Source organism: Oncorhynchus tshawytscha, linkage group LG10 (assembly GCF_018296145.1).
Source record: "Oncorhynchus tshawytscha isolate Ot180627B linkage group LG10, Otsh_v2.0, whole genome shotgun sequence".
NCBI classification, from domain to species: Eukaryota; Metazoa; Chordata; class Actinopteri; order Salmoniformes; family Salmonidae; genus Oncorhynchus; species Oncorhynchus tshawytscha.
In genome coordinates, this window is record NC_056438.1 from 79,541,082 (window position 1) to 79,561,081 (window position 20,000).

Here is a 20,000-nt window from a genome sequence, read left to right on the forward strand (position 1 = left end):
TCCAATACCCAGCGCCGACACTGACAAGCTCCCACCTCCTCATCTCCTGAAGGTGTTGGAGGACGATATTATCCCCAATTGTTTACTCCATGTGTAACTCTGTGTTGTCTGTTCACACTGCTATGCTTTATCTTGGCCAGGTCGCAGTTGCAAATGAGAACTTGTTCTCAACTAGCCTACCTGGTTAAATAAAGGTGAAATAAAATAAAATAAATCAAATAAAAATATCTCTTTATCTGTCTCTGATTCAGAGGGGTTGGTGAAAACCCATATCCAATACCTAGCGCCGACACTGACAAGCTCCCTCCTCCTCATCTCCTGAAGGTGTTGGAGGACCATATTATATCTCTTTATCTGTCTCGGATTCAGAGGGGTTAAATGCATTCAGTTGTACGACCTTTCCCCCTTTGTGTCACTAGTCTTGTCTTGGGAGTTGTGAGATCGGTTTTGACGTCTTCTCTCTTCTTTACAGGGTGACATCCAGCAGCTGCTGATTGTGGCCGACCCGCGGGCAGCGTACGACTACTGTGAACACTACAGCCCCGACTGTGAAACGCCTCACCAGGAGCAGCCACAGGCACAGGAACCAGAGGATGAGGTATGGAGGGAGGGAGGGAGGGAGGGAGGGAGGGAGGGAGGGGGGGGGGAGGGAGGGGGGAGGGAGGGAGGGAGGGAGGGAGGGAGGGAGGGGAGGAATAGAGAGAGGAGAGAGAGAGAGAGAGGATAGGCGAGAGAGAGAGGATAGGAGGGAGGGGGAGGAATAGAGAGAGGGGAGAGAGAGAGAGGATAGGAGAGAGGGAGAGGGAGGAAGAGGTGAAGGAGGAAGGCCATCTGGTAAACACCTCACCAGGAGGAAAAGGTCAGTATATGGGTGAGTGAAGGATGAAAGCAGGAGGGATGGTAGTGAGGGAGAGAGGGTGGGGGTTTTGTGTTCAGGTAATGTGAGCTGGATACTTCTATAAAATGTGTGTTGTCCATGAAAGACTATCTTTAAATCCTCCTCATTCGAAGACATATTACACAGTAATTTATAGACTTGAACAGTGTGAGTTAATCCCACTGTATCCTGACAATGAGTAGTAGCTCAAAGCCTACCTCTGTGCATCTCAGAGCCTGCCAATCTAGTAAGGTAAAAACATGTAGTGACTTGCCAACGGGAACATTTTGACAAGATTCACATGTGAAATAAATGTCTTCAATCTATTTTGACCTATTTCTTCTCTGTCGTACGATCATATTTCAAGATGAACACTGATGCTTTTATCATCGTTGTCTAATTTTTGTTTTATGCCAACTGGCTCCAACTCCATGTAAAATCCCCAACTGGCTCCAACTCCATGTAAAATCCCCAACTGGCTCCAACTCCATGTAAATCCCCAACTGGCTCCAACTCCATGTAAATCCCCAACTGGCTCCAACTCCATGTAAAATCCCCAACTGGCTCCAACTCCATGTAAAATCCCCAACTGGCTCCAACTCCATGTAAAATCCCCAACTGGCTCCAACTCCATGTAAATCCTCAACTGGCTCCAACTCCATGTAAATCCCCAACTGGCTCCAACTCCATGTAAATCCCCAACTGGCTCCAACTCCATGTAAAATCCCCAACTGGCTCCAACTCCATGTAAATCCCCAACTGGCTCCAACTCCATGTAAAATCCCCAACTGGCTCCAACTCCATGTAAATCCCCAACTGGCTCCAACTCCATGTAAAATCCCCAACTGGCTCCAACTCCATGTAAAATCCCCAACTGGCTCCAACTCCATGTAAATCCTCAACTGGCTCCAACTCCATGTAAATCCCCAACTGGCTCCAACTCCATGTAAATCCCCAACTGGCTCCAACTCCATGTAAAATCCCCAACTGGCTCCAACTCCATGTAAATCCCCAACTGGCTCCAACTCCATGTAAAATCCCCAACTGGCTCCAACTCCATGTAAATCCCCAACTAGCTCCAACTCCATGTAAAATCCCCAACTAGCTCCAACTCCATGTAAATCCCCAACTAGCTCCAACTCCATGTAAAATCCCCCAAACCATCCACTCTGCAAAGCTTCATTCTTCAACCAAATCCACACACTAAAAATGTAATGATGTCAAGGCTTCTCTCCAAATGGCACCCTATTCCCTTACATAGTGCACTACTTTGACCAGAGCTCAGTGTGCCCTTGTCAAAATAGGTGCACTATGTAGTGAATAGGCTGACATTTTGGGAAGCAGAATATGTAGTGTGATATTCAGATATCATCCTGATGGAAAACGCTGACATTTTCCTATTCCACTATATGAGCTCACACTAGAAACTTTCCTCTCTTTTTCTGCCACAAAATATGATCCTCTACTTTGGTGTGTGTGTGTGTGTGTGTGTGTGTGTGTGTGTGTGTGTGTGTGTGTGTGTGTGTGTGTGTGTGTGTGTGTGTGTGTGTGTGTGTGTGTGTGTGTGTGTGTGTGTGTGTGTGTGTGTGTGTGTGTGTGTGTGTGAGAGAGAGGTCTCAGTGATTTATACCTATAATGACCGCACCAGGTTCAGGAGTCTTGGAGCTCAGCTCTCCTTCCCTGGGATCACACACACACACACACACACACACACACACACACATCCTGGGAAATGTAAGCATTATATGTCCAATACCTGGAAAACCAACTATTGCTACTAGACGCCCTGTCCAATACCTGGAAAATTAACTACTGGACGCCCTGTCCAATACCTGGAAAATTAACTACTGGACGCCCTGTCCAATACCTGGAAAATTAACTACTGGACGCCCTGTCCAATACCTGGAAAACCAACTACTGGACGCCCTGTCCAATAAATTAAATAAAATCAAATTTTATTTGTCACATACACATGGTTAGCAGATGTTAATGCGAGTGTAGCGAAATGCTTGTCCAATACCTGGAGAACCAACTACTGGACGCCCTGTCCAATACCAGGAAAACCAACTACTGCTACTAGACGCCCTGTCCAATACCTGGAAAACCAACTACTGGACGCCCTGTCCAATACCTGGAGAACCAACTACTGGACGCCCTGTCCAATACCTGGAAAACCAACTACTGCTACTGGACGCCCTGTCCAATACCTGGAAAACCAACTACTGGACGCCCTGTCCAATACCTGGAAAACCAACTACTGGACGCCCTGTCCAATACCTGGAAAACCAACTACTGCTGCTAGGAGTTATAACGTCGCTGTCTCTATTCTGGTCACAGATCTATTGGTGCAGATGTATAACCAACTGGCTAGCCCATCAAGCCTGGTCCCAAGCTGTTCAACAACACTAATTAGAAAATAGGTAGCATTAAAAGACAAGTGAGATGATAGAGACAGTATATAGGTAGGCCTCTTCTAGATTAAACAAATATAAAAAATCAATAGTTATTATTATATTATTAACCAATCAGGTGTTTCAGATCTGTTGATCAGATGACCTTTGGAAAGGAACAAGGTTAGGCGGGTTGAAAGGATGAAGGGATTGAGGGACATAAAGGTCAGGGGGTTCAATGTTTATAGAATGACTTTGACCCTGACCTTTACCAGAGATACCCTGGCCACCCGCCCACCCCATGATGCTTTGCAACACCCAGACACACGCCTGGAGACAGACACATGCAACAGCGGGGAGGCAGGAAAGAGAAGAGGGATGGAGGGAGAGGCGGAGTCTTTTATGAGCACACTTCAATATTTATCTCTTTCATCAAACTCTCTGGCCTGTGGTGGTGAATTCTTCAGGCTTGGTCAGGCTCTCCAACTTCATAAATATAATATATCGGTTTCCGCTCTCTCTCTCTTCTTTTTCTCTCTCTCTCTCTCTCTCTCTCTCTCTCTCATATCTCTCTCATATTTCTCTCTCTCTCTCTTCCTTGTCCAGGGAAACCCAAGGCAGTCAGCCAGCCCATCGCGCCTTCGGTCTTATATTATTTTTGATGAGTTCATCAGTTGAACTGGGACTAATATGAATCTGTCTCTTCTGATAGAGATAGAGTATCAGCCTCTGTTTTGACTGGACACCAGTTGTTTGAATGGCACCCTACGGGCCCTGGTCAAAAAAAAGAAGTGCACTATATAGGGAATAGGATTTCATTTGGGATGCACACCTTAGCCTGTCAACTTTCATCTGCCTTCTGTCTGTTTTTTTTTGACTGGACCAAATCTTTTTATTCAGGGAGGGGGAAAGTTGAAGAAGTTTCTCTCTTTATGTCTTTCCAAGTGTTTGCAGGCTGTTTCCCGTAACTGTGACTTAACTGAAGCCCTGTATCTTCTTTCGGAGTTGTAATTACATCCCCTGCTATCTTTAGGTTGCCCATAAGGTTTCACCTATAAACACACAGGCGCTTTCATTTTGTTACCAGGCGTTTCCCAGACATGCCACTATGCAAATGTTATACCATTAACATGTAATCCATTTAGCTATTTAAAATATATATATATTGAAAAGTAAGTTAAAAAATTAATTTAAAAAAAGTGTGTTTTATTCTCACACACTCATACGCTCTGCCTGTAATACAATTAACAGTCATCTAGCCCTATTCCTACATATACATATTAGTCATTTAGCAGATGCTCTTATCCTGAACAACTTACAGTCAGTTCATTCACCTTAAGATGTCATGGTGGGACAACCACATATCACAGGGATAGAAAGTACATTTTACCTCAATATCATAGCTATTAGTAGAGTCATAGCTAGGGGGAGGGGTGGGTCAAGTCCTGGTTAAGTGCTGTGGGGGTCGGTAGAGTCATAGCTAGAGGGGGTCAAGTCCTGGTTAAGTGCTGTGGGGGTCGGTAGAGTCATAGCTAGAGGGGGTCAAGTCCTGGTTAAGTGCTGTGGGGGTCGGTAGAGTCATTGCAAGAAGGGGGTGGGGGGCGTCAAGTCCTGGTTAACGGCTGTGGGGGTCGGTAGAGTCATAGCTAGAAGGGGGTGGGGGCGTCAAGTCCTGGTTAAGGGTCGTGGGGGTCGGTAGAGTCATAGCTAGCAGGGGGGTCAAGTGCAAGTGCAAGTGCTGGTTAAGTTATTTATATATATATATATATATATATATATATATATATATAGGAAGGAGACGTGTTCTCTCTCCTAGAGATGAATGTACTTTGGTGTGAAAAGTGCAAATCAAACCCAGAACAACAGCAAAGGACCTTGTGATGATGCTGGAGGAAACAGGTACAAAACTATCTATATCCACAGTAAAACGAGTCCCATATGTACATAACCTGAATGGCCGCTCAGCAAGGAGGAAGCCACTGCTCCAAAACCACCATAAAAAAAGCCAGACTACGGTTTGCAACTGCACATGGGGACAAAGATTATACTTTTTGGAGAAATTTCCTCTGGTCTGATGAAACAAAAATAGAATTGTTTGGCCATAATGACCATTGTTATGTTTGGAGGAAAAAGGGAGAGGCTTGCAAGCCGAAGAACACCATCCCAACCATGAAGCACAGGGATGGCAGCATCATGTTGTGGGGGTGCTTTGCTGCAGGAGGGACTGGTGCACTTCACAAAATAGATGGCATCATGAGGGAGGAAAAGTATGTGGATTTATTGAAGCAACATCCCAAGACATCAGTCAGGAAGTTAAAGCTTGGTCGCAAATGGGTCTTCCAAATGGACAATAACCCCAAGCATACTTCCAAAGTAAGATGGCAAGATGGCTTAAGGACAACAAAGTGAAGGTATTGGAGTGGCCATCACAAAGCCCTGACCTCAATCCTATAGAGAATGTGAGGGCAGAACTGAAAAGGCATGTGCGAGCAAGGAGGCCTACAAACCTGACTCAGTTACACCAGCTCTGTCGGGAGGAATGGGCCAAAATTCACCCAATGTATTGTGGGAAGCTTGTGGAAGGCTACCCTTAATGTTTGACCCAAGTTAAACAAATTAAAGGCAATGCTACCAAATACTAATTGAGTGTATGTAAACTTCTGACCCACTGGGAATGTGATGAAATAAATGAAAGCTGAAATAAATCATTCTCATCATCTATATATATATATATGTATATATATATATATATATATATATATATATATATATATATATATATATATACAATCCCCCCTCACCATATTAAATTACAGTACTTTCCAACAGCATGATGCGGTGGGGGCAAGGAGGTTAATAAAGTACTATAGAGGATATAGTACTATAGAGGATATAGTACTATAGAGGATATAGTTCTATCGAGGATATAGTACTATAGAGGATATAGTACTATAGAGGGTATAGTACAATAGAGGATATAGTTCTATCGAGGATATAGTACTATAGAGGGTATAGTACAATAGAGGATATAGTACTATAGAGGGTATAGTACTATAGAGGATATAGTACTATAGAGGATATAGTACTATAGAGGATATAGTTCTATAGAGGATATAGTACTATAGAGGATATAGTACTATAGAGGGTATAGTACTATAGAGGGTATAGTACTATAGAGGATATAGTACTATAGAGGATATAGTACTATAGAGTACTATAGAGGATAGAGTACTATAGAGGATATAGTACTATAGAGGATATAGTACTATAGAGGATATAGTACTATAGAGGATATAGTACTATAGAGTACTATAGAGGATAGAGTACTATAGAGGATATAGTACTTTAGAAGATGTAGTACTATAGAGGATGTATCACACCTGCTCCCGCTCTTCCCCAAATTGGCGCTCGAGGGCGCCAGGTTCCCCGACATTACACACTCCTGCCATCTTCATTACACACACACCCCCCGACCCCCCTCCCCGTCACGCGCATCAGCGATTTTTGGACTCACCTGGACTCAATCACCTCTGTCATTACCTCCCCCTATATCTGTCTGATTCCCCGCCCTGTTCCCCCTCTTCTGCATTGATTGCCACATGTCCTCGTTTACCCGTGTGCTGACGCTGTTCCTGTCCTGTTAGCTGTCTGTTAAATGTCATTAAATGTTCAACTCCCCCGTACCTGCTTCTCCATCCCCAGCGTCGGTCATTTTACAGTATGGCATTTGATATTACAACTACACTCAATCTTTGATTTTTCTTTTTTTTTGAGTTAGAGAGCATAGTTGTTTGGGAACTGTCTGAAAAACATCACTCATCTCAAAGCCATGTACATATTAAGAATGTGACATATCATAGTATCCTGGTTTTTTTATGTATTGAAAAAAAAAAAGGAATACCGTATTTGTATGTGTGTACTAACTGGGTTTTACCTGTCTGGTTGCCTGTACCTTCTCTCCCGTCCAGTACAATTCATACGACCTAGAGTACAGTGAGGTCTATGACTACAGTGAAGGAGGAGTGGCCACTGAAACTGCCCCAACCGAAGGAGCACCTGCACCTGAGGTAAAAACACGCCCCTACAAAAGGAGACAATGACATCTCCACTTCGTGGAGGCGATTTATATCTAGTCTTATATCTAACGTAGTTATAGATATGGGGCGACAGGGTAGCCTAGTGGTTAGAGCGTTGGACTAGTAACCGGAAGGTTGCAAGTTCAAACCCCCGAGCTGACAAGGTACAAATCTGTCGTTCTGCCCCTGAACAGGCAGATAACCCACTGTTCCTAGGCCGTCATTGAAAATAAGAATTTGTTCTTAACTGACTTGCCTGGTTAAATAAAGGTTAAATAAAATTAAAAAAATACATGTATTAGTCATAATATCTAAATATGTTCGCTTTACATAGTGGGTAATTACTGAGTAACTAACGGTATTACAAAATGGTTGGAAGACATCGATGTGTCTCTGAGGTGAGTATAGAAGTTTAATTTCTCATGTTGATTGATGCTGTAGTGATTGTTTATGAGTCGTTATCATCCCAGTATTTAAAAAAAAAAACTTTTCCTTCTTTCTTGTGTTTTATCGTGAATGTACAGGCAGATGCTGTGGATGCAGATGCTGTGGATGGAGATGCTGTGGATGGAGATGCTGTGGATGGAGAATACACAGGCTATGACTACGGCACGGTGGACAGCGCTCAACCGGCTGAGAACCCTACAGACTCAACCGCTCCAATCCTGGTACATACTTCTTTATGTTTAATGACACTTTTATCACCTAATGTTAGGTTATTCACTAAATGTTAGGTTATTCACTAAATGTTAGGTTATTCACTAAATGTTAGGTTATTCACTAAATGTTAGGTCATTCACTAAATGTTAGGTCATTCACTAAATGTTAGGTCATTCACTAAATGTTAGGTTATTCACTAAATGTTAGGTCATTCACTAAATGTTAGGTTATTCACTAAATGTTAGGTTATTCACTAAATGTTAGGTTATTCACTAAATGTTAGGTTATTCACTAAATGTTAGGTCATTCACTAAATGTTAGGTTATTCACTAAATGTTAGGTTATTCACTAAATGTTAGGTTATTCACTAAATGTTAGGTTATTCACTAAATGTTAGGTTATTCACTAAATGTTAGGTTATTCACTAAATGTTAGGTTATTCACTAAATGTTAGGTTATTCACTAAATGTTAGGTTATTCACTAAATGTTAGGTTATTCACTAAATGTTAGGTTTTTCACTAAATGTTAGGTTTTTCACTAAATGTTAGGTTATTCACTAAATGTTAGGTCATTCACTAAATGTTAGGTCATTCACTAAATGTTAGGTTATTCACTAAATGTTAGGTTATTCACTAAATGCTAGGTCATTTACTAAATGTTAGGTTATTCACTAAATGCTAGGTCATTCACTAAACTACAGAGGGTAGCCTAGTGGTAGCCTAGAGCGTTGGACTAGTAACCGAAAGGTTGCAAGTTCGAATCCCCGAGCTGACAAGGTAAAAATCTGTCGTTCTGTCCCTGAACAGGCAGTTAACCCACTGTTTCTAGGCTGTCATTGAAAATAAGAATTTGTTCTTAACTGACTTGCCTGGTTAAATAAAGGTAAAATTAAAAAAATATATAAAAAAATAACTGTGTCCCAAATGGCACCCTATATTCCGTATGTAGCGTACTACTTGTGACCCGAGCCTGTGGTTCTTATCATCAGTAGTGCACTATATAGGGAACAGGGTGCCTATAAGACACAGGCCATGTCTTTCTCTAAAGGAGGATGGACTTCCTGGTCCCATCAAAGTAAAAAACAATGATCCAAAATGGCGGACCAATTTGAAAGCATGTGTGATTATTCCGACAGCTGAGCCGCCAGACAGAGAGACATCGACGTTACATGTGTGATTATTCCAACAGCTGAGCCGCCAGACAGAGAGACATCGACGTTACATATGGGGGTTTGATGTATGTGGCGTCTGAAATGCCAGAACGCTTGCCAATAACACATGATTTCATATGAATACCTGATGTTATATTCTGGTGAGAACATTTTCCTGTCTCCATTATTTCCGAGGCCAATTTGGATACGATGAAATGGCTGGTAAATACTGAGGCACGATGTATTGTATTCTCAAAGAGATTGTTTAAGAAGTTAGACTTAAAACACTTTTCAAAGCAGCTCAGTGCTAAAAACAAACAAACAGGTTGTCCTTATGCGGAAACTTATTTTTGAACCTTTCTGAACTCATCATCTAATTTAGAAATTACAAAGCCCTCAGCTTGCGATCTCCGAGTTAAATTACTAGATATTACAAAGATCAAAGAACAAACGATGTTAAAATGATGGATGGTCTTTTTCCTTGGAGACACAAAAAAAACCCTGTGTGGCGTTTTTAAACTGTTTCCAACATGGACCCTATTACCGATAGGTCTCTGGTCAAAAGTAATGCACTCTGTAGGGAATTGTTATGGAAACAGTCCTAACTGGTGCAAAACACAGAGACAGGAAACAATCACCCACCAGATACCCAAAGAATATGGCTGCCTAAATATGGTTCCCAATCAGAGACAATGATAAACACCTGCCTCTGATTGAGAACCACTCTAGGCAACCATAGACTTACCTAGACAACTCTACTAAACACAACCCCATAAATCTAATAAACCCCTAGACAAGACTCATAAATCACCCATGTCACACCCTGGCCTGACCAAAATAATAAAGAAAACACAAAATACTAAGGCCAGGGCGTGACAGGAATAGGGTCCCATAGGGCTCTGGTCTAAAGTAGTGCACTATGTAGGGAATAGGGTCCCACAGGCCTCTGGTCTAAAGTAGTGCACTATGTAGGGAATATGGTGCCCTTAAGTGACAGAAACAACTCTTAAATCTGATCTTGATATAAAATTAACTATTAAAACTCTGCCAGCTAATGAATTGTGAACAACGGGGTTCATCCTATCTCCTATTGTTTGTTGTGACCAATGGGGTTCATCCTATCTCCTCTTGTTTGTTGTGACCAATGGGGTTCATCCTATCTCCTCTTGTTTGTTGTGACCAATGGGGTTCTTCCTATCTCCTCTTGTTTATTGTGACCAATGGGGTTCTTCCTATCTCCTCTTGTTTATTGTGACCAATGGGGTTCATTCTATCTCCTCTTGCTTGTTGTGACCAATGGGGTTCTTCCTATCTCCTCTTGTTTGTTGTGACCAATGGGGTTCTTCCTATCTCCTCTTGCTTGTTGTGACCAATGGGGTTCTTCCTATCTCCTCTTGTTTATTGTGACCAATGGGGTTCACCCTATCTCCTCTTGCTTGTTTTGACCAATGGGGTTCTTCCTATCTCCTCTTGCTAGTTGTGACCAATGGGGTTCTTCCTATCTCCTCTTGTTTGTTGTGACCAATGGGGTTCTTCCTATCTCCTCTTGTTTGTTGTGACCAATGTGGTTCTTCCTATCTCCTCTTGTTTGTTGTGACCAATGGGGTTCTTCCTATCTCCTCTTGCTTGTTGTGACCAATGGGGTTCTTCCTATCTCCTCTTATTTGTTATGACCAATGGGGTTCTACCAGCGGGGTAGTTTCCTGTAGTTTCCCCGTCTTCGTTTGAGATAAACCATCACATAAACATAGCCCTTAATGAGAGACATTCAGGGGTAAAGTGAGACAATATGGATGCAATGCAACCAATGCATGTCATATATCTGCAACACATTATGGCACCGTTATGCGGGTGCCGGTGAACAAGTCTACACAACCCAGGACATGAATTCATTAATATAAAATAAAAGAGTTTTGAAGATGAGGAGAGACGAAAACAATGTCTGCGGTGAAGGAAGGTATTTTTGAAAATCAAATCAAATTGTATTTTTTTATTGAACCGTTACAGTTAATCTAATGGAACAAAATGTGTGTTTGTTTTTTTACAACAGAATCATTTTCATAACATGAATAAATAAATCATTTTTACTCAACTCATAGTTCTGTTGGTTGATCTGGAATTATGTTTTAAACACGTAAGGAACCGTTTTTCTACGTCTCAGATCAAGATTATTATTTATTATTATTAAGATTATTATTTATTATTAAGATTATTATTTATTATTATTAAGATTATTATTTATTATTATTAAGATTATTATTTATTATTATTAAGATTATTATTTATTATTATTAAGATTATTATTATTTATTATTATTAAGATTATTATTATTTATTATTAAGATTATTATTTATTATTATTAAGATTATTATTTATTATTAAGATTATTATTATTTATTATTAAGATTATTATTTATTATTATTAAGAGTATTATTTATTATTAAGATTATTATTATTTATTATTAAGATTATTATTTATTATTGTTAAGATTATTATTTATTATTAAGATTATTATTATTTATTATTAAGATTATTATTATTTATTATTAAGATTATTATTTATTATTATTATTAAGATTATTATTTATTATTATTAGATTATTAAACTCTTTAACTAAAAAGCATGTTGGCCCGAAGGATCCTCTGGAACATGGAACAATACACTTAATCCATCTCTGGGAATCCGGGCCCTTAGTTGTAATCTGATGTAACCCTTGGTCATGTTTGTATGTGTAATTGTGTGATTAAGAAGAAAATAAAAACTCAAATAGATGGATGTTTTATTGTCACATACACCGGATAGGTGGAGTGAAATGTGTTGTTTTACAGTATGTAAAGTATGATAAGTTTGTTTTGTCAGCATTCTGTCTAAACTAAGACTGGCCCCTGATTATCCTTGTCATACCATACATGACATGAAATCATATGACAACAATAGCTAGAGTAGTATGCTGTGGTCTGAACACACAGATCTGAGAACAGACTAGTGGTCGTCTAAACTCATACAGATCTGAGAACAGACGAGTGGTAGTCTAAACTTATACAGATCTGAGAACAGAATAGTGGTAGTCTAAATTCATACAGATCTGAGAACAGACTAGTGGTGGTCTAAACTCATACAGATCTGAGAACAGACGAGTGGTGGTCTAAAATCATACAGATCTGAGAACAGACTAGTGGTCGTCTAAACTCATACAGATCTGAGATCAGACTAGTGGTAGTCTAAACTCACACAGATCTGAGAACAGAATAGTGGTAGTCTAAATTCATACAGATCTGAGAACAGACTAAAACAAATGTTTTTTAACTGTGATTCACAATCACATATTACTCTAAATAAGATAAATAATGTGAAATTTATTCAATAAGTTACGTATTCCCATGCTTTGTCCTCTCTCTAACCCCAACCCTCCATGTTCCCTCCCCTCCTCACAATGACCAATCAGAACTATGACGAGGAAATAGTTGATGATTACATCACAGGCGTGGAGAAGGTTGGCGCCGACCCTACGGCTGCCGCAGAAGCCGGCTCAGACACCAAAGGTCCCGACCCCGGCGAGAACTCGTACGATTTTAAGGAGTATGATCTGAAGGAATATGGTGACACTAAGGAGATCGATATGAAACAGACGTACGAGTATGGGGATTATGGAGACTATGGCACTGGCGAGGCCAAACCCACCGCCTCTGTCTCGGCCTATGAGGATGAGTTTGGGCCCGGCATACCCGCTGAGACCGAGACAGAGTCTAGTGTAAGTACTGTACCTTTCGATACTCATATAGTGGCCTGAATGTACACACATTCATATCACAAAGACTAGTACGAGTACTGTAAATTACTGGGTCAGATACTGGGTCAGTTACCGGGTCAGATAATAAGTCAGTTACTAAGTCAGTGACTGGGTCAGTTACTAAGTCAGTTACTAAGTCAGCTACTAAGTCAGTTACTAAGTCTGGGTCAGTTACTGGGTCAGTTGCTATGTTAGTGACTGGGTCAGTGATTGGGTCAGTGGCTAAGTCAGTAACTGGGTCAGTTACTGGGTCAGTTGCTAAGTCAGTAACTGGGTCAGTTGCTAAGTCAGTAACTGGGTCAGTTACTTGGACAGTTACTAAGACAGTTGCTAAGTCAGCAAGTGGGTCAGTTACTTGGTCATTTACTGGGTCAGTTACTTGGTCAGTTACTAAGTCAGTTACTAAGTCAGCTACTAAGTCAGTTACTAAGTCTGGGTCAGTTACTGGGTCAGTTGCTATGTTAGTGACTGGGTCAGTGATTGGGTCAGTTGCTAAGTCAGCAAGTGGGTCAGTTATTTGGTCATTTGGTCATTACTGGGTCAGTTACTTGGTCAGTTACTAAGTCAGCAAGTGGGTCAGTTACTTGGTCATTTACTGGGTCAGTTACTTGGTCAGTTACTAAGTCAGTTACTAAGTCAGCTACTAAGTCAGTTACTAAGTCTGGGTCAGTTACTGGGTCAGTTGCTTGGTCATTTACTAAGTCAGTTATTAAGTCAGTAACTGGGTCAGTTACTAAGTCAGTTACTGGGTCAGTTACTAAGTTAGTTACTGAGTCAGTTACTGGGTCAGTTGCTAAGTCAATTACTACCTTTTCAGCAGTTTTACTAGCATTAGCGCAATGACATGCTAGCTGTTCCTATAGACTTCCAGTCATTAGACCACCGGCCATCTAAATGAATATATGGGATACACTGTGTTCAGTTGACAACTCAGTCAAACATCAAGCAATATCTGATGTCTTTCACTGTTGTTTTCAGATGGGAGGAGGAGGATATGGTGGTGAGAAGGGAGAGAAAGGAGAACCCGCCATCGTTGAACCTGTAAGTCAAAGCCTGTACTACTGTATAACTAGGTATTACTGTTTAACGAGGTATTACTGTAGAATGGGGTATTACTGTAGAATGGGGTATTACTGTATAACTAGGTCAAATCACTACTGTGTAACTAGGTATTACTGTATAACTAGGTATTATCACTACTGTAGAACTAGGTATTACAGTATAACTAGGTATTACTGTATAACTAGGTATTACTGTATAACTAGGTATTATCATTACTGTACAACTAGGTATTACTGTACAACTAGGTATTACTGTATAACTAGGTATTACTGTATAACTAGGCATTACTGTATAACTAGGTATTATCACTACTGTATAACTAGGTATTACTGTATGACTAGGTATTACTGTATAACTAGGTATTATCACTACTGTATAACTTGGTATTACTGTATAACTAGGTATTACTGTATAACTAGGTATTATCACTACTGTAGAACTAGGTATTACTGTATAACTAGGTATTATCACTACTGTACAACTAGGTATTACTGTACAACTTGGTATTACTGTATAACTAGGTATTATCACTACTGTATAACTAGGTATTACTGTATAACTAGGTATTACTGTATAACTAGGTATTACTGTATAACTAGGTATTATCACTACTGTATAACTAGGTATTACTGTATAACTAGGTATTACTGTATAACTTGGTATTACTGTATAACTAGGTATTATCACTACTGTACAACTAGGTATTACTGTATAACTAGGTATTACTGTATAACTAGGTATTATCACTACTGTATAACTAGGTATTAATGATTTATCAGCTAAAACTGAGTTCCCTTAGCCATAAACACATTTTTACAGAACATAATTTCTGCGTGAGTTTCTCCTGTATGGACTCCCCAGTCCTTGTTCCCCCACTCCTCTAATGTGTCTCCACTCTGCAGTGTGTGGATTTCCTTCCTGTCGTCTCTGAAGGCTACTGTGTTAATTGTTCCCTCTCTCTTCCCTCTATTCCAGGGGATGCTGATTGAAGGACCCCAAGGAGCCCCCGGCCAAGCTGTGAGTATCACGTTCTCTCTTACCCCCCGACCCTCTCCCTCTCTCTTTCCACAGATGGAGAATTGCTGAAGAGAAGAGGGGGAAGAAACTATATTTATCAAAAGTGCTTTAGTCCTCCTGAATGAGCCTGTAAAGAAAGCGGAGAAAGAGAGGGAGAGAGAGCGGAGAGAGAGGGAGAAAGAGAGAGAGAGAGAGAGAGAGAGAGGGTGAGAAAGAGAGAGATATATAGGGGGAGAAAGAGAGAGAGAGAGAGAGAGAAAGACAGAGAGAGAGGGAGAAAGAGAGAGAGAGAGAAAGACAGAGAGAGAGAGAGAGAGAGAGAGAGGGAGAACAAGAGAGAGAGGGAGAAAGACAGAGAGAGAGAGAGAGGGAGAGGGAGAAAGACAGAGAGAGAGGGAGAAAGAGAGAGAAAGAGAGAGAGAGAGAGGGAGTAAGAGAGAGAGAGGGAGAAAGGGAGAAAGATAAATATACCTGTATATATATTTTATATGTAAATATTTATTTTTATTTTATTTTTATTTTTCGATATGTATACTTTGACAATGGAAGTAATAATGAATGTCAATAACTCAATTGAATTGAATTGAATTGAAAAGGGGAGAAAGAGAGAGATAAAGAGAGAGAGGGAGCGAGAGAGGGGAGAAAGAGAGAGAGGGAGTGAGAGAGGGGGAGAAAGAGAGAGATAAAGAGAGAGAGGGAGCGAGAGAGGGGGAGAAAGAGAGAGATAAAGAGAGGGCAGGAGCGAGAGAGGGGAGAAAGAGAGAGAGGGAGTGAGAGAGGGGGAGAAAGAGAGAGAGAGCTAGAGTGAGAAAAGGGCTGGAGAAAGATGGAGAAAGAGAGAGAGAAAATATATGGAGAAAGAGAGAGAGATAGATGGAGAAAGAGAAAAAGATAGATGGAGAAGGAGAGAGATAGATGGAGAGAGATGAGAGAGAGAGAGAGAGAGAGATAGATGGAGAAGGAGAGAAAGATAGATGGAGAAGGAGATATATAGATGGAGAGAGATGGAGAGAGAGAAAATATATGGAGAAAGAGAGAGAGATAGATGGAGAAAGAGAGAAAGATAGATGGAGAAGGAGATATATAGATGGAGAGAGATGGAGAGAGAGAGAGAGAGAGAGAGAGAGAGAGTGTTGTTTAGCTATGTCTTTCTGAGGTTGATAGATTAAATGTGGTAGCAGTTTGGTTAGCTAGCTCTGCTGTGGTGGTGGTGTAGGATGTTTTAGTTAACGTGTGTGTGTGTGTGTGTGTGTGTGTACACAGGGCCTCCCCGGCTCCCCAGGCTCACAGGGTTCCCCTGGCCCACACGGAGATCACGGTGACAGGGTAAGTGAGAGCTGTTGCTCCCATGGTGTTTCCTGCTGTTGGAGAAAAGGGGGATCCTTGATCATCCCCCATTAATCCCTATAGATGGCTACACCACTGTCTTTATCATTCTAACTCTAGGAATTATTATACACACTTCAGCATTGAACAACAAAAATGACCAGGTCCTTGGTCAACCCCTTGTTGGGTTTTGTTGGCATTCGCTATATTACATCTAACTGTCTGCCAAGTAAAAACAACTATAGTACTTAATACATACCAGATAAAATACTGTTAAAAAAACAGCTATAGTACTTAATACATACCAGAGAAAATACTGTTAAAAACAACTACTTAATACATAACAGAGAAAATACTGTTAAAAAAACAACTGTAGTACGTAATACATACCAGAGAAAATACTAATGTAGGGGAATGTGGTTTTGAACCCTCTGGCATGTCCTCTTGTCTGGTCTGTCTCCTTGGGCCATGACGAATGTAGCTGACTAATAATGAATCATCATTCTACTCACTAGACTGATTTATGGATGACTTGTGACAGTATAATGATATTGAAGACATTAATAATAATAATAATAATAATAATAATAATAAATATTTGTCTTGATAGTCGGCCATCTTGGTTAATAAAGAAGGGAGCAGATATGAATATGAAGGAAGTAGTGTGGTGGCTTGAAGTAGAGCCCCGCACCCTCACGCCATGGGGAGAAAAGGAGAAAGGATGAGGGAAGAGAGGAAGACAGAGGTGCAGGCAGGGAATGCAGATGTGTTCAGAAACCTAAACTCTCATTACCCTCAACAACACATTGTTGTAAAGGTTGACGTCCTATTCACTGCATAGACCTAACCGACCCTCAGCCAGCTCAGTTTACAAGGGACCTAACCGACCCTCAGCCCTCCAGCTCAGTTTACAAGGGCCCTAACCGACCCTCAGCCCTCCAGCTCAGTTTACAAGGGACCTAACCGACCCTCAGCCCTCCAGCTCAGTTTAAAAGGGACCTAACCGACCCTCAGCCCTCCAGCTCAGTTTACAAGGGACCTAACCGACCCTCAGCCCTCCAGCTCAGTTTACAAGGGACCTAACCGACCCTCAGCCCTCCAGCTCAGTTTACAAGGGACCTAACCGACCCTCAGCCCTCCAGCTCAGTTTACAAGGGACCTAACCGACCCTCAGCCCTCCAGCTCAGTTTACAAGGGACCTAACCGACCCTCATCCCTCCAGCTCAGTTTACAAGGGACCTAACCGACCCTCAGCCCTCCAGCTCAGTTTACAAGGGACCTAACCGACCCTCAGCCCTCCAGCTCAGTTTACAAAGGACCTAACCGACCCTCAGCCCTCCAGCTCAGTTTACAAGGGACCTAACCGACCCTCAGCCCTCCAGCTCAGTTTACAAGGGACCTAATCGACCCTCAGCCCTCCAGCTCAGTTTACAAGGGACCTAACCGACCCTCAGCCCTCCAGCTCAGTTTACAAGGGACCTAACCGACCCTCAGCCCTCCAGCTCAGTTTACAAGGGACCTAATCGACCCTCAGCCCTCCAGCTCAGTTTAAAAGGGACCTAACCGACCCTCAGCCCTCCAGCTCAGTTTACAAGGGACCTAACCGACCCTCAGCCCTCCTGCTCAGTTTACAAGGGACCTAACCGACCCTCAGCCCTCCAGCTCAGTTTACAAGGGACCTAATCGACCCTCAGCCCTCCAGCTCAGTTTACAAGGGACCTAACCGACCCTCAGCCCTCCAGCTCAGTTTACAAGGGACCTAACCGACCCTCAACCCTCCAGCTCAGTTTACAAGGGACCTAACCGACCCTCAACCCTCCAGTTTACAAGGGACCTAACCGACCCTCAGCCCTCCAGCTCAGTTTACAAGGGACCTAACCGACCCTCAGCCCTCCAGCTCAGTTTACAAGGGACCTAACCGACCCTCAGCCCTCCAGCTCAGTTTACAAGGGACCTAACCAACCTTCAGCCCTCCAGCTCAGTTTACAAGTGACCTAACCGACCCTCAGCCCTCCAGCTCAGTTTACAAGGGACCTAACCGACCCTCAGCCCTCCAGCTCAGTTTACAAGCGACCTAACCGACCCTCAGCCCTCCAGCTTACAAGGGACCTAACCGACCCTCAGCCCTCCAGCTCAGTTTAAAAGGGACCTAACCGACCCTCAGCCCTCCAGCTCAGTTTACAAGGGACCTAACCGACCCTCAGCCCTCCAGCTTACAAGGGACCTAACCGACCCTCAGCCCTCCAGCTCCGTTTACAAGGGACCTAACCGACCCTCAACCCTCCAGCTTACAAGGGACCTAATCGACCTTCAACCCTCCAGTTTACAAGGGACCTAATTGACCCTCAACCCCCAGCTCAGTTTACAAGGGACCTAACCGACCCTCAGCCCTCCAGCTCAGTTTACAAGAGACCTAACCGGCCCTAAGCCCTCCAGCTCAGTTTACAAGGGACCTAACCGACCCTCAGCCCTCCAGCTCAGTTTACAAGGGATCTAACCGACCCTCAACCCTCCAGTTTACAAGGGACCTAAATAGACCCTCAACTCTCCAATTTACAAGGGACCTAATTGACCCTCAGCCCTCCAGCTCAGTTTACAAGGGACCTAATCGACCCTCAGCCCTCCAGCTCAGTTTACAAGGGACCTAACCGACCCTCAGCCCTCCAGCTCAGTTTACAAGGGACCTAATCGACCCTCAGCCCTCCAGCTCAGTTTACAAGGGACCTAACCGACCCTTAACCCTCCAGCTCAGTTTACAAGGGACCTAACCAACCCTCAGCCCTCCAGCTCAGTTTACAAGGGACCTACCCGACCCTCAATCCTCCAGTTTACAAGGGACCTAACCGACCCTCAGCCCTCCAGCTCAGTTTACAAGGGACCTAACCGACCCTAAGCCCTCCAGCTCAGTTTACAAGGGTCCTAACCGACCCTCAGCCCTCCAGCTCAGTTTACAAGGGATCTAACCGACCCTCAACCCTCCAGTTTACAAGGGACCTAAATAGACCCTCAACCCTCCAATTTACAAGGGACCTAATTGACCCTCAGCCCTCCAGCTCAGTTTACAAGGGACCTAATCGACCCTCAGCCCTCCAGCTCAGTTTACAAGGGACCTAACCGACCCTCAGCCCTCCAGCTCAGTTTACAAGGGACCTAATCGACCCTCAGCCCTCCAGCTCAGTTTACAAGGGACCTAACCGACCCTTAACCCTCCAGCTCAGTTTACAAGGGACCTAACCGACCCTCAGCCCTCCAGCTCAGTTTACAAGGGACCTAACCGACCCTCAGCCCTCCAGCTCAGTTTACAAGGGACCTACCCGACCCTCAATCCTCCAGTTTACAAGGGACCTAACCGACCCTCAACCCTCCAGTTTACAAGGGACCTAACCGACCCTCAACCCTCCAGCTCACAAAGGATCTAACCGACCCTCAACCCTCCAGCTTACAAGGGACCAAACCGACCCTCAACCCTCCAGCTTACAAGGGACCTAACCGACCCTCAACCCTCCAGCTCAGTTTACAAGGGACCTGTTGTGTCTTTGGCTATGCCAGATTAAGTGATATGACATGCTATTCTATAAAATAATTAATATTACCTGATTAAGCTAATCAGGTAAATAATTAACTAGAAAGTCGGGGCACCACGAAAG

General features: G+C 42.6%; 1 protein-coding gene across 1 annotated transcript in view; it reads left to right on the plus strand.

Moving 5' to 3' along the window:
* The window catches only part of LOC112238531 (collagen alpha-1(XI) chain), a 182,083-nt gene that overhangs the window by 58,653 nt on the left and 103,430 nt on the right, over positions 1-20,000 (plus strand). Inside the window, exons 5-11 of the mRNA XM_042329158.1 lie at positions 473-598; positions 7,236-7,334; positions 7,868-8,011; positions 12,604-12,909; positions 13,927-13,989; positions 14,986-15,027; positions 16,291-16,353. Of these exons, the coding sequence (XP_042185092.1) occupies positions 473-598; positions 7,236-7,334; positions 7,868-8,011; positions 12,604-12,909; positions 13,927-13,989; positions 14,986-15,027; positions 16,291-16,353 (843 nt within the window). The remainder of the gene's footprint in view (positions 1-472; positions 599-7,235; positions 7,335-7,867; positions 8,012-12,603; positions 12,910-13,926; positions 13,990-14,985; positions 15,028-16,290; positions 16,354-20,000) is intronic.